Source organism: Piliocolobus tephrosceles, chromosome 2, assembly GCF_002776525.5.
Source record: "Piliocolobus tephrosceles isolate RC106 chromosome 2, ASM277652v3, whole genome shotgun sequence".
Lineage (NCBI taxonomy): Eukaryota > Metazoa > Chordata > Mammalia > Primates > Cercopithecidae > Piliocolobus > Piliocolobus tephrosceles.
The window spans coordinates 184,324,100-184,339,056 of NC_045435.1; the positions used below are offsets into that span (position 1 = coordinate 184,324,100).

General features: G+C 39.8%; 1 protein-coding gene across 3 annotated transcripts in view; it reads left to right on the forward strand.

The window, feature by feature from the left end:
* Positions 1-14,957, forward strand: part of LPP (LIM domain containing preferred translocation partner in lipoma) — a 751,777-nt gene that overhangs the window by 365,351 nt on the left and 371,469 nt on the right. For all 3 annotated transcript variants that reach the window (XM_026455659.2, XM_026455658.2, XM_026455660.1), the window contains one exon: positions 4,420-4,545. In XM_026455659.2, coding sequence (XP_026311444.1) covers positions 4,420-4,545 — 126 coding nt within the window. The remainder of the gene's footprint in view (positions 1-4,419; positions 4,546-14,957) is intronic.

A 14,957-nucleotide genomic window follows, 5' to 3' on the forward strand; every position in this document is an offset into this window, starting at 1 on the left:
GGTCCTTGGTAAAAGGATGCTGTCACTAGACACTTTTGGTGCCCCACCTCTCATCCTCCCCTCCCACCTTCGTGTACCAGCAGCTGCTACAGCGATTAGCTCTGCACTGTTGTGACCTGGTAGCACTTGGCTTCAACTGCAACACCTTTCACTTACTTTCTGTGCCGGGCCTTCTCTACATTCGTTTACCTTCTGAGACTTGTGAGACTTATTCACAACCAGGAGAACAGTGTGGGGGAAACGGGGGAAACTGTCCCCATGTTTCAATCATCTTCCCCACGGTCCTGCCCACAACACATGGGGATTGTGGGAGCTACAATTCAAGATGAAATTTGGGTGGAGACACAGCCAAACCATATCTCCTTCCTCCTCTGCTTAACTCTTTCTAGTCCCTCAGTACTGTTTCTCGGAATTGATTCCCAAAATAAATGACCTACATGCAAGCTTTTCTCGCAGGCATTGTTTTTCTTGGCAGAACACAGACTAAGACGATGTAATCTTTGAAATCTCTCTAGTGATGGTCGAAGAGTGTGGGGATTGTTATAATTACGTTAACTACTTTGTAAAAGTTTGTGGTGATAACTAGAAAAAGCACTAGTCAGGAGAATCTTCCTTGTTACTGGTGTTAAGAAGGTCATTTATCAATCAGGTAACTAGCAGAGCTACAAGGATAGGAAGTTAGGGAGAAGACATGTTGGTAAGTCTGTTGGATTCTGTTGCTTGGTTATAGGACTTTGGATCCTGGTCTCTAGTATAAGGGGTTGAAAGTAGCAAGAGCCCCTAAATCTAAAAGTAAATGAGTGTCTAGAGATTTGTGGCAGGACCTGGACAGGACAACAGTTATTTGAACTGAGATATAAAATTGAGACTTGAGAGTAAAAAACAAGGCCTATCTAGTTCATAATGGGATTGAAATATAGGAGCAAAGCTACTATAGTATTTGCACAGTCTTCCCCCCGCCCCACCGTGCTGCCCTGTTATCCAGTTTTTGTGCAAAATCACCCAACGTTAGACTGGAACTTGTAATAAGTTGCATCAACCTAATTTGAGAAACTGAAAATAGGAAGCAGTCTGAACTTAGAGGGTAGGGAGAATAAGGACGCTGGAAACTAACTGATGTCTTACAAGCACAGACTGGTTGCATATCATAATTACTTGTTTTATTGTATAGTTCAGGGTAATTCTGTGACTTGTTGAGTCTCAGTAGTTAGATATTGCAGTGACTTCAGCCATAGGCAGTTGATGTACTTTCTGCTTCAGTAAAGTACAGATGTAGAAGACCTGATTAAATCCTGTCTCTTTACTAATACCCCGAGGGAACACTTAATGAATGATGCTTCCCTCAAGAAGAAGAATAATTAACAATAGCTATATTACTCATATTAATTTATAGTTACTGGTTGCTATAATTAATGCTATTTAGGAAAATCGTCATAATTATAGCACTTTACAACTTACAGAGTATTTTCCCATCCATTTTCTTATCTGAATCTTATAACATCACCTTGGCTTAGGTAGAACATGTGATATTCTCTTCATTTTATAGATAAGAAAACTATGGCCCAGGGAAAGATTTAAGCAGACACCACTCTACCACCCTTGTCAATATATTGAACTATCTAAGAGTATGTGGAAATACACTTACCAAGTTTATGTCTACTATAATATTTTATGTCTGCACACAAGAGAATCAACTTTACTCAGTTTTTAGTTGCCTTCCATAACAATAATGTCCTGCCTTTCCTTGTACCAGGACCCATTACCCAGAATGTTCACATGAATTTTAAATGTTAAATGGAATTTTTCCTAATAATACCACAATGTTTCATAGTCGTTACTGCCCTTTGAGATAAACACGAAATCTCCTCTGATAGAGGGATTAGCACCTTGAAAACATCTGTTTTCAGTATATAGACCTGTTGGCCTGAGACGGTTTAATCAGACTGGAAATTCAGACTCAGAAAAGTCTGAATTTCAACCAACCTGTCATGTCACTCTTTTTCTATTTTTGGCTATGGCAAGAGAGTTGAAGAAAATCGCTCCATTTTACAAGGCTAGCCTTCAAATCTAGGCCATCAGCTTGATGATATACACATACTTACCAGTGTGAGCATGTACACACCCACACGTGTGTGCACACACAGATACACACTGAACCTCTCTGGTTCCCTTTTTATATCAAATTCTAGAATACCCACTGCTTACTGTTGTACCTCTAACTGCATGTACCCAAAAGATAGTGCTATGAGAAAGGTTACTGCCTGTGTCACAGTCTGTCATTATTCATTGGTTTATTTATTCAAAAATACTTATTAAACACTTATATGGGCTAGGCCTTGAACGAGATTCCGAGGAAACAGGAACAAAACAGACAAAGCTTCTTGTGAAGCTTATATGTTCTAGTGGGGGAGACTGAAAATAAACAGGAAAATACACATGGTAGTAGTTATTATTAAAAAATAGATTTAAAAGGGTAAGGGAATAAGATGATGTGATGTAGAGGGGTCATAATAATGCATCCAGAAGGAGAAAATCATAAGGTGCCTGCTTTAGATAATGTGATAATGTGAACGCTCTCTCTCTCTCTATATATATATATATATGTATATATGTGTGTGTGTGTATGTATGTGTGTGTGTGTGTGTGTGTGTGTATATATATATATGTTTGAGACGGAGTCTCACGCTGTCGTGTAGGCTGGAGTACAGTGGTACGATCTTGGCTCACTGCAACCTCCGCCTCTAGGGCTCAAGCAGTTCTCCTGCCTCAGCCTCCCAAGTATCTGGGATTACAGGGACCCGCCACCACGCCCAACTAATTTTTGTATTTTTAGTAGAGACGGGTTTCACCATGTTGGCCAGGCTGGTCTTGAACTCCCGGTCTCAGATAATCCACCTGCCTTGGCCTCTCAGCCTGCTGGGATTACAGGCATGAGCCACCGTGTCCGGCCTGAAATCCATGTTTAAAGAGGGCTGACAAACAAGGAAGCCAAGTGCCTCTTGAGGTAGGTTTGGCTCCAAGGACCTGGGCCACAACTTCAGAGACAGCTGATGTTACTATGCTTGAGACAGATCAGGTCCAGGAAGGATTAACTCAAGCTACTAAGTTCAAAAAAGAATGATCAAAGCGCCAGATCCCATTATGTTTCTTTTACACAGAACTTTAAATAAGCTGCAAGACTCAGGTAAGGTGGTTTGGTGAGTAAGCTACTAGGGCATACGGAACTAGTGGTCTTCACAGGCCATTACCCTTTACACCTGCTTCAACGTATTCACTAAAATGACAGATTGACTTAAAGGGTTATAAGATTTAGTGCTAGCCTGTCATGGCACCCTACTTGTTGTTCCTACTGAAGATATTCTAGTTTCTTGGTTGGTTAATGCTTTCTCTAAACTCTTGCAGACACCAGATACTCTCTTGATATTTTACGTCCTTAGACTAAATCCAATAGAATTGATTAGATTATTGTAACTTTCCACTATTGTATTGCCATTGAGTCTTGCTGAAGATACACTTTGGTCTCTTAATGAAGTTTTAAGAGCTTCTTCCATACACATACATGATCATTATTAAAGTGTCACTTTAAAAGGTTATTTTTTTTACTTCACCCTGCCTCCAAATACTAGGGTCATCTCACCTTATACATCCTTGCTTTTAACTCTAGACAGATTCTTTGCTTCTTTTTCCCAAACTTGATCATAATTCCTGGAAACACCCTATCTCGATATTATTGCCCTCTACTCTCCTGTTGATTCTGAGTGCAGGCGATACGAGGTTCTGACATAGGAAATCCGGAGATCCTGACTGCATTGTCTATGCTCACTGCGACATGCTTCCTCTGCAGCCCCTTGGCAGAGCCCTAAGAGGTCTCTTTCCAGTTCATGTTCTAGGTGCATCCCTTGGGTCTTGCCATCTCTAGCACACATACATACCCGATACCCCCGAACCTCAGACTTCCAAGCACTCTCACGCTCCAATGTCTTCAAGTGCTGATTCCTCTTTCTGGAATGTCAGTGTCCCTTCCCTGCTCCTTGCTACTCCGATAAATATTATTCTAGGCAGTGGTTTCAAAACACCAAGAGCTTGTGAGCTTTCTTCAGCTGATTCTGCTCTTTAAGTGCAGGAATGGAGACATTTATTTTCCTTTACTTGTATACTTATTTAAAAAAAAGAAAAAGAAAAACAACTTCTAAATAAGTGTGTGACCCGGGACAAATCTTTTATTTTTCAGTTTTCGTATCTGTCACAAAGTGATAATTCTATCTCAGCCTACCTCACTAAGATTTTATGAAAGCTTAATTAAAAAAAAAAAAGAGGTGCAGGAAAACTTAGACAAAACCACATTATAACTTGAGAAATTTGAACTTATAATGATATCGATGGAAATTTCCTTTATTAACATGTCTGCGTTGCTTCCAGCAAGGAAATCCCGGAGGCAAGACACTTGAGGAGAGGCGCTCCAGCCTGGACGCTGAGATTGACTCCTTGACCAGCATCTTGGCTGACCTTGAGAGCAGCTCCCCCTACAAGCCTCGGCCTCCGCAGGTTAGTGCCACCCACAATCGTCTCCACACAGCCATTCCCAGTTATTCTACTCTTATAGAAAGAACATGCTGCATCTGAGAGCTCTTTTATTCTTTTCTTTCTTTCTTTCTCTTTCTTTATTTCTTTTTTCTTTCTTTTATCCTTCCTTCTCCTCTCCCTCTCCCTCTCCCTCTCCCTCTCCTCTCCTCTTTCGATGGAGTCTCACTGTGTCACCCAGGCTGGAGTGCAATGCCACAGTCTTGGCTCACTGCAACCTCCGCCTCCTGAGTTCAAGCAGTTCTCCTGCCTCAGCCTCCTGAGTAGCTGGGATTACAAGCACGTGCCACCAGGCCTGGCTAATTTTTGTATTTTTAGTAGAGACGGGGTTTCACCATGTTGGTCAGGCTGGTCTCGAACTCCTGATCTCGTGATCCGCCTGCCTAATCCTCCCAAAGTACTGGGATTACAGGCCTGAGCTACCATGCCCGCTCCTTTTATTCTTTCTTGATCTTCTTAGAGTCAATGATTTAAGTTGTCTTTTTATTTAATATCAATGTGTGTTAGTCAACTGGCAGAAATTTCTTAAATTGACTCTTTGAGTGCTTTCTTTAAAAATAACACATTATACAAAAATATTATATAAACAAGTAAATCTCTTATTCTATTGCCTTGCTCTTTTTGCAGCTTTGTCTATATGGTTATGTTGTTACATGTTGTTATAGTTTTCACAAATATGACTTAGCTTGGCTATGCAAGGTTAAGGTGAAGAGCTATGTCTTTTGCAAAGAAATTACTTTTGTGGATATTAAGGTGGTTTTCATTATTTTTGTCATTGTTATAAATAATGCTACAAGGGACATATTTGTGTATATTTTCATTGGAGTTATTTCCTGGCCTCAGATTTCTAGGAGTGGGGTTGCTACATTGATGAGTGTGACCACTTTATTTACTTTTCTTTCCAAAGGTTGTGAATAGTTTATACTGGTACCACCAATTAGTTTGAATATATCAGTTTCTCCTCAAATTCACTAGAATTTGATGGCTGCAATTAATCTGTGTTTTGTAAGTGCAAATGGTGCCTTGTTAGCTTTTCTTTGCTTTTTTATTTTTTACGTTTTTATTTTTGCCTACTTTGGAGCTTGGCTATTTTTCTGTGTCTTCACTTAATATCTGCATTCCAGAAGCTAATCTTCCAACTGCCAGTGATCATTCCCTGCCTCTCTAAAGTCTTGAAAGAGTTGTAGCAAATCTGTTTCAGGGCTTCCAAGTCCTCAGAAGACAGCCATCAGAACTGTAGCTGCAAACATTGGACAAGCAGTATTGTCACCGTGCTGTTGGACTCTTGCGTGACATTTGCTTGACTAAGTGAGAATGCGTACAGCCTCTGAACCTCACTCCAATTCTTGAATGGCAGCTTCTGTATTTACAGTGGTTCCTTTCTTGAATTAAAAACTAGTCTTGTTCCTCTGCTGTCAGTCATTTCAACACTTAACTGCTTGTAAGGTGGCAGCACTTTCTTCTTCTTTTGTCTTTTATGAGACGGAGTCTCTGTTGCTGAGGCCGGAGTGCAGTGGCACAATCTCAGCTCACTAAAACCTCCACCTCCTGAGTTCAAGCAATTCTCCTGCCTCAGCCTCCTGAGTAGCTGGGATTCCAGGCACCTGCCACCACGCCCAGCTAATTTTTGTATTTTAGTAGAGACGGGGTTTCACCATGTTGGCCAGGCTTGTCTGGAACTCCTGATCTTAAGCGATCTGCCCGCCTTGGCCTCCCAAAGTACTGGGATTATAGACGTGAGCCACTGTGCCTGGCTGCTGTCTTCTTTAGATCCATTCCCTTTACCTTTTCTAAACATATAATGGAATTGTCAGCAATGTGGGGATTCATGGCAAAATACACTATCGCTTGGGTCTTCCTCGCTGTCCCTTCTCTTGGCTCTGTCTATCCTGTGAGCAGTAAAAATGTACTTTGTCCCTATAAATGTGTACTCAGCTCCTCATCTGTAGCAGGCCCTGTGGTCTTTTGGGGGAACTGATGAGGCAGAAAAGTGGATAGTTGAGAGGAAGAGAAATAGGACTCCGTTGTCATCTTCTAATAGCCTGTGATTTTATATGTGAGGCTATGGCCTATACTGTAGGAGCGCAAAGAAGATAGTGATATATTCTTTTGAAGGTGACACAGTCAGATAATTCTTATTAAAAGACTTGCATTTTCATCTGAAGGGGTGAGTGGAATTGTATTGTTCGAGACAGCAGCACGGAATAGCCTGAGCCACAGGGCTGCAAGCACCAAGGCTGCATTTAGAGATCTGTAAGCAACCAGATGGCTGCAGATGAAGCCTTCGAAGGCGTGTAGTAGAATATAGGTCTGGGACCAGCCTGGCCAACATGGTGAAACCCCATCTCTGCTAAAAATACAAAAATTAGCTGGGCGTGGTGGTGCCCGCCTGTAGTCCCAGATATTCGGGAGGCTGACGCAGTAGAATTGTTTGAACCTGGGAGGCAGAGGTTGCCGTGAGCCAAGATCGTGCCACTGTACTCCAACCGGGGACAGAGGGAGACTGTCTAAAAAAAAAAAAAAGACAGAATATAGGTCTGGAAGTTTCCTACAGATAGCATGTAGACACGTTTAAATGCTAGATTATGATTTTAATCTGTCTTTTGTAGATAATGGGATTATGTGAAGGTTCTCAATTGGGGAAATCTAAAATTCATTCCTAAAAAGAAACATAGGAAGTAAGACCATTTAGAAAGATGCAAGAGAATGAGCCCAGGTCAGAAAAATGTTCTCCAGCAAGCCACACTTCATACTTTCTTTTCTTTTTTTTTTTTTTATTATTATACTTTAAGTTCTATGGTACATGTGCACAACCTGCAGGTTTGTTCCATATGTATACATGTGCCATGTTGGTGTGCTGCACCCATTAACTCATCATTTACATTAGGTATATCTCCTAATGCTATCCCTCCCCCTCCCCCCTTTCCCCACCCCACAGCAGGCCCCATACTTTCTGACCATTGTTTGATGTTCAGCAATGTTTTTGATTCCACCTGAGCAAATGCCCCAAATCTCATATCTGAAGACAGGAAGGCCACTGATATTGCCACCGGACACAGTGGTATCACGCCCAGATGCTTTTTTGTGCTCCCTTTCCTTTTCTTTTTCTTTTTTTTTTTTTTTTTTTTGTTTGAGATGAGTTCTTGCTCTGTCGCCCAGGCTGTAGCAGTGGCGTGATCTCGGCTCACTGCAACCTCCGCCTCCCAGGTTCAAGCCATTCTCCTGCCTCAGCTTCCCGAATTTATGGAGGATAACAACAGTGTTTCTGGCTGCAGTGAATTTGGGGTAATGACTTTGGCTTACATTTACTTTATAAAAAATCATACATGACACTGCATGGATTTATGCAACTACCTTAATATTTAAAACTAAAATTTCTAAACGTTTTAAATGTGTTTGTCAGGGACTAGTTTTAGAAGAATAGATGTGAAAAGTTCAGGCATATTCCTGTAGTGAATTACAGATAAAATGTGAGCATACAGTATCAGAGCTTTAGTGGGCCTTCCAGGTCATTTAGCCAAACTTACAGGTATGTGCCGCCATGCCCAGCTAATTTTTTGTATTTTTAGTAGAGATGGGGTTTCACTTTGTTGGCAAGGATGGTCTCGATCTCCTGATCTCATGACCGACCCACCTCGGCCTCCCAAAGTGCTGGGGATTACAGATGTGAACCACTGTGTCCTGCTGCCCCTGCTTTTTTTTAAACAGAGTTTTCATTTAAATCTTTTTTTCTTCCCCTAAATCCTTACAACCTAATAGACACTGAGGAGATCATGCTTTGAGGTTTATTGTTTAATACAACCTTCATTCTTTAAGGCTGTGTCTATACATGCCTCTCATAAACCATTGCATTTTAATAGGTTTGTTCTGCAGCTACGTTTTGTTTGAGGAATCTTTCTGAGCACACAAATTCATCATCACTGGTATTTGGACAGTACTGATTGTGAAGCACTTCCACATATATTCTCACTTGAGGGAGATATAGATATCTCAATTCTGAGATGTGCGTGATGTGCTTCTTTCAGGCATGACGAAACTAAGACTCACCAAGATTAATGATTTCTCCTTGGCCATATGCTTGAGCACTGTGTGAGCACAACTGGACTTTGAATTTTGACATGTGCTTGATTTTAAGTTCTAAACACCAGATTGGGGGTGTCAGGTTTTGTTTTCATTTTTGTAATGTTTTTACCATCGATGAAAGCTGGCATCAGTCATCTGAGTGACACTGTCCCTTGAATGTGGCTTTCCCATAAAAAGAAAAGCATTCAGAAGGTTAAAAAACTTTAATTGTAATGGCCATTAAGTAGAATAAGTTCATAATTATGGTAAAATACACTTTCAATGTGTCTGTTCCATTCAGAAATTAAAGGATGATCCATTCTAATTTTTTTCTTTTACTATAATTTCACAAAGCAAGAGTTAATTGGGAGATACATCTCATCCTTTTGAATTATCTTCCCTCTGGTAGAACTGAATTAGATGTGTTAATATTTATTGGTTAACATAATTATAGGCTGTGAGAACAATAATCACACACTTAAAATATTAAAAGTATGTGCCAAGAGAAGATGATGTGTGTAGTAGACTGTGTTGTGTTATAATTGAAAGGTATTTGGAAAGTCCTAGAAATGTAGACCGTTAATGCCTAACATTTATGTTTCTATTTTTGTTCAAAGCAAATTTCGAAACCTATAGAATCACCTGACTACTTGAAATAGGCTAGTAGGTCTGTGATTTCTCATTAGTCAAACATGTGTTGTAAGCTTTTTTGAATTCATGTCTCTATCATCTTTGGAAGGCTGCTTTGACTCATGGTCTAGGGAAAATGATATATATGTGGAATGTTTATATAGTAAGAGGTTCCAAGGAGCTCCATTCTCATAACAAGTCTGAAAAATGTCTGAGCTCTTGAAAATAGGTTTTGCTAGAGCATTTTCTTCCTTTTATTCTAGGGAGTATTTTCTACTCCCAGATTTTCTGACTTTAGTTCTGTTCACTTACTAATCCATATATTGATTTTGGAAATTTGGCTTAATTCCACATATTCATTGATTCATTGATTCATTCACCTAACATTTGATGAGATCATCCTCTGGATCAGTCATTGGAGATTTAAAGGTTAGTATCAACAGGTCTTTCCTTTAGAGTGATTTTTAATCTTACAGAAGAGATAAGCCCATAATCCCATAAGTAAAAGGGACTCGAAAGAAGGGCTTCAATGTGCTAGTTAAATTGTCAAGTAAATCACCATGTGTCAAAATTATTGGGAGATAAAATACAGGAATACCAATATTGTACCTTATACCTTTCAGTGTCTGGGAGGACTGCATACAGCAGGCCGTATTTGAGCTCACTTAGCTTAAAGTGTTACGGGAAGGGCATGAGATTCAAGGTGCCAGAATAACAAGAGTGAGAAAGTCAAGGAACGTAGAAAGTGAATATTATTTGAAGCATAAGTTTGTCTAATAGGGTATGTAAAGTGTAAATGGGATTACCGCTGAAAAACTCAGACTGACTTAGTAGTACCTAAGTAGCCCTTTTGATGCCCAAGGGCTCTCGTAGTTAGAAAGAGAAATTTATGGGGGGATAGCAACCGTGTTACTGGCTGCAGTGATTTTGGGGTAATTACTTTAGCTTACGTCTACTTTATTAAAAAAATCATCCATGACACTGCATGGGTCTATGCAATTAAACTACATTAGTGTTTGAAACTAAAATTTCTAAACATTTAAAATTTGTTCGTCAGGGAGTAGTTTTAGAAGAACAGATGTGAAAAGTTCAGAGGTGATCCTGGAGTGAATTGCAGAGAAAATGTGATCATGGAATATCAGAGCTTTAGTGGGCCTTCCAGGTCACGTAGCCAAACTCTTACTTTGCAGATGGAAAGCTTTTGCCCAGAGAGGGAAAGAACATTGCTCAAGGAGGCTCATTTAGAGACAGTTTAGTGATTCTTTTTATTTTCCCTGAACCATGACATAAAGGCCCAGCTTGATGCTAAAACCACCAGGGAAGAGTTTGGCTTCCTTTGGTATCACAATTGGTTTATTCCAAAAAGTCTTTCTTTTATGGCAACTTCTTTAAAATATGCCTCAAACAGATAATAAAGAATTAGGCATATCAAATATGTACCTCAAAGGTAAACAGAAAACTTATGACGTTGTAACATCTTTGAGCTAGTGTATATCTACACCCAACCCATTAGGTAGGCATGGTTTGTTAGTGTAAGTACAGCTTAGACTCTAGAAGCTGTGCAGGGGTTGGAATGAAATTCTATCTATTTCTTAGAAGACAAGGGATCAATTATGAACTTATGATTTTTGTTTTCCTTCTTTGATCAGAGTTAGGGTACAGTACTCATCTTCTAGTTTCTAGTACAAGGCTGTCTTTTTTCCCCCAAGTAAGTTTGGTAGGATTGGAGCTGATGACTAAGTGACTTGGAACACTTTTCAAAAAAATTATCTTACATTAATATTTCATGGTGGCTGGAGATTTAGTAATTTTTGAATCAAGTTGCTTTTGAATTGATTAAATGGGCTTTCACTATCCTCAGTTAGACTATGTGATACTGTGAAATAATAAGAAATAATAGATAAACATATTTTTCTACTCCAGTTTCTGAATCAGTGTTTATAAATCCTTATAATTTCCTAGGTGATAAGGGTGCTGGTAGCATCTTTTGTTCTAATATTACTTTGTTATTGACCTTGGTTCCCAACCCAGAGCTACTGAATTCCATGGAATTTCCTAAGCAATGGAAATATCTATTGTTTTGATGAGGCAACTCTTGGTGGGCTCCTGGATTTCGGCTGGTTACCAGAATGACCAAGCAATGATTCGAAGCTTGGAACTTTAATCTCCACCTCCCATCCTCTGGAGATGAGAAAGGGTCTAGAGACTGAATGAATAGCAGATCACGCCTATGTTTTCAAGTCTTTATAAAAATCCCTAAAGTACAGAGAGGTGTCAGGTTGGTGAGCACATCTTTATTCCAGGAAGGTGGCATACCCCAACTCTATGGTAACAGAGCTTCTGTACCCAGGACCCTTTTGGTTCTAGCCCTGTGTACTTCACCATCTGCCTAGCCATCTGTATCCTTTATCATATCCTCTATAATAAACTCATAAACGTAAGTAAGCATTTCCCTGAGTTTCATGAGCAATTTTAGCGTATTATCAAACTTGGGAAGAGGATAATGGCAAACCCCAATTTGTAGTCAAATCAGACAGAAGTCTGGGTAACCAGTGACCACCCCTACTCTGCCCCACCACTGCAGCTTGTGATTGACATATGAAGTGGAAACAGTCTTGGGGGACTTGAACCCTTAACCTGTGGGATCTGCAGTAACTCCAGGTAGATTGTGTTGGAACTGAATTGAGTCATAAGCCACCCATCTGATATCAGAGAATTGCTTGATGTATGAAAAATAAACCCACACATTTGGTGCCAGAAGTGAAGTGTTCTGGCCAGGCGTGGTAGCTCACACCTGGAATCCCAGCACTTTGGGAGGCTGAGGCAGGTGGATTGCTTGAGGTCAGGAGTTCGAGACCAGCCTGGTAAACATGGCAAAACCCCAGCTCTACTAAAAACAAACAAACAAACAAACAAAACTTAGCTGGGCGTGGTGGCATGCTCCTGTAATCCCAGCAACTCCAGAGGCTGAGGCAGGAAAATTGCTTGAACCCAGGAGACAGAGGTTGCAGTGAGCTGAGATCGTACCACTGCACTCCAGCCTGGGCAACAGAGCAAAACTCTGTCTCAATAAATAAGTAAGTAAGTAAATAAATAAATAAAAGCGAAGTGTTCTGTGAGTAGCATAGAGAAGTGAGTTTTTCTTCTTCAACTAATATAAAAAAATTTGGAGATATTTTGAAAACAAGAATAGGGTGGGGCATAGTCTGATAGCCTCGTCTCCAAGTTTGCCAACGAGAAAAGCATTGACTTCTTGATTCCCTGAGGTCCCCTCTCTGAAAGGAGCTCCATTTGTGTGAACCTGTCCACTTTACCAGTTTGTGGTTCCTTTTTGTTATTTCAAAACTGGGCATGTTGACTACACTCCATTCCCCCTTTTCAGGAGATAGAATATTATTCTAAAGCTACAAGAAATAAGATGTTGGCTCAAAGCAACAGCTCACACAGTCATTCCCATTTCATTTTGGGATTGTTAGTTTGTGTCTGGAGTTTGTCTTAAAGCTTCAGGACTTTGAAGGTTGGAGGCTGATCCTTTCTGAATGCTGTTCATCCTATAAACAATGTATTTAATTCCTCACTTTAAAAATTATTCTAACTTCTTAGTCTATTTGGAAACTGAGTACTGAAATGCTGTGTGGTCATACGGACACGTCGTTAACTGCAATCACAGCACTCCCACACTGGGTTCCTTTCATAGAGCAATAATGTATGAGGCAACCTGAGAAATTTTTTCAGGTATGTGTGTGTTGTATTTAGAGCTTTTTATAAGAATTCATGTGGTCTGAGGGCTTGGGTGCAGTGTAATCAGGGTGGAGTCTTGTGGTGCCCTGGATCTTCCCTTCTCATGTGTTCTGTGTTCTAACTTGCAAATGCCATGAGGAGCTGCAGGGGTGATTAATTAGTAATTAAAATGTTTAATATTTCATAGTATTCAATGCAAGCCAAACATGTAGGCTACTGGGAGATGAAAGCTACAACATTGCTGATACTGTGTGATGAGACATAGACTGTCCCTGCAGACTAGAGACTTTGCTGTTTCTGGCAAGGCTGCTTGGGACTTGAGACAGGAAATGGGTAATACTCTTCTGGAAAAGAAAATGAGTGTGGATAGTGGCATCTTGCTCCTCCTCCTGTATTCTCTTGGGAAAAATTTAGGAGCTTTTCATGATCTGCTGAGAAATGGATTCGTCTATGTATGGGCATTGTCTGCTTAATAATAGCTTTCTTTAAGAGCTAGGGTAAAAGTTGAAACGTTATAGAAACCTCTGTTATATGATATTAAGTGGAATATGGTAAAATAAAATGTGCAAAACACCATTTTTAAAGAGAAAGGGATCTTATTCTTCACAGTGCCCATGTTTTCTTTAGAGGATCTGGGTTGTTTTGGATTTACCTGTACCCGCCAGAAAACTTCAACAGTTAAATAACAATGATTTGGGGGTGGAGGAGTGGTTAGCTGACTCAGAGTTGCATGCCATGACTTTTATGACAGGCAATTAATTTTTAGATGGTGTATAATTGCATTTCAATAACATTTATACCCCATCATTTTTTTTAGAAGATGATGTGTTTGTGTCATCTGTAATGAGCATAATCAACGTTAGCTTTAAATACATTTTGTTTTGAGTGCCATGAAAATGTAACATTTTCAGAGTGGAAATTTAGCCTAAAAATCTACCTTGCATTGCACCTCTACAAAGCTTTTGCACAAAAATGTTCGTTTCACTTGTCCCAGTGTAAGAACTGGCTCTGAATGTATCTTAGCTCCTAGCGGGCATAGAGGAGGACAGCTGAGCAGATAGCAGCTGAGTGCCATGGGGTGTTCATTCAGCTAAAGCTTGGGAGGGGGCTGTCTTCTGTGGTTCTCTAGCCATGGTCCTTGTGGTGGCCTTTAACTGTGATTTGTTTGTTTGACCTTGAGGAGTCCTTGGCTCCGAGATGATTATGTTACATTACACTGAATCACTCAATCCAGCATTGGTTTAAAAAGAAACGAACAAAGCTGCCTGTTGAGTTTCTCTATTTTACAACAGTATCTTAGTGGAAATAATTAGCCCTATGTCTATGCAGAAGCACACATCACATTTGCAAAATTAAAGAGTGTTCTTGTTAGGACTGGTTTCTCTGTTTCTTTCTTCCTCTCCCACTGTTTAAATATCTATTTTGGTCGTAGTGTTAGTATGAAACCCCTTAGTTCTTTTCTTTTTTGATTTAAAAAGCAAATAAACAAGAAAACACAAGTCTAGCTATTTTTTTTTTTTTTAACTCAAGATGACTGGATATAACCATGGCAAATATGTAGGATTGTTGTGTTTTAAGAGAAAAAGCCATATCTCAGATAATCTGTAGTCATTGTTTTGTCCATTTTGACATCTATTTGTTTACATACTTTATAGCCAAACTAAAGTATAGTGATAATAAGGATGATCTCTAGACAGAAGGTTAGAGGTGGTTAATAGCCCATCCTACATATCACAATTTTTCATGTTCAGTAACTGGTTTACCCTCCACGCAAAATATCACATTGGAATGTAACTGCTAAGGTTCTTTTCACACTGTGGAAAAATCACCAGTAAAGTTAAACACTGCCTTTCAGTGGATATATTAACAATAAAGACAAAACTTTAGTTCATGTTGCATAATTTGAGCATACATATTTCCTTATACATCTGTAGGCTGGAACT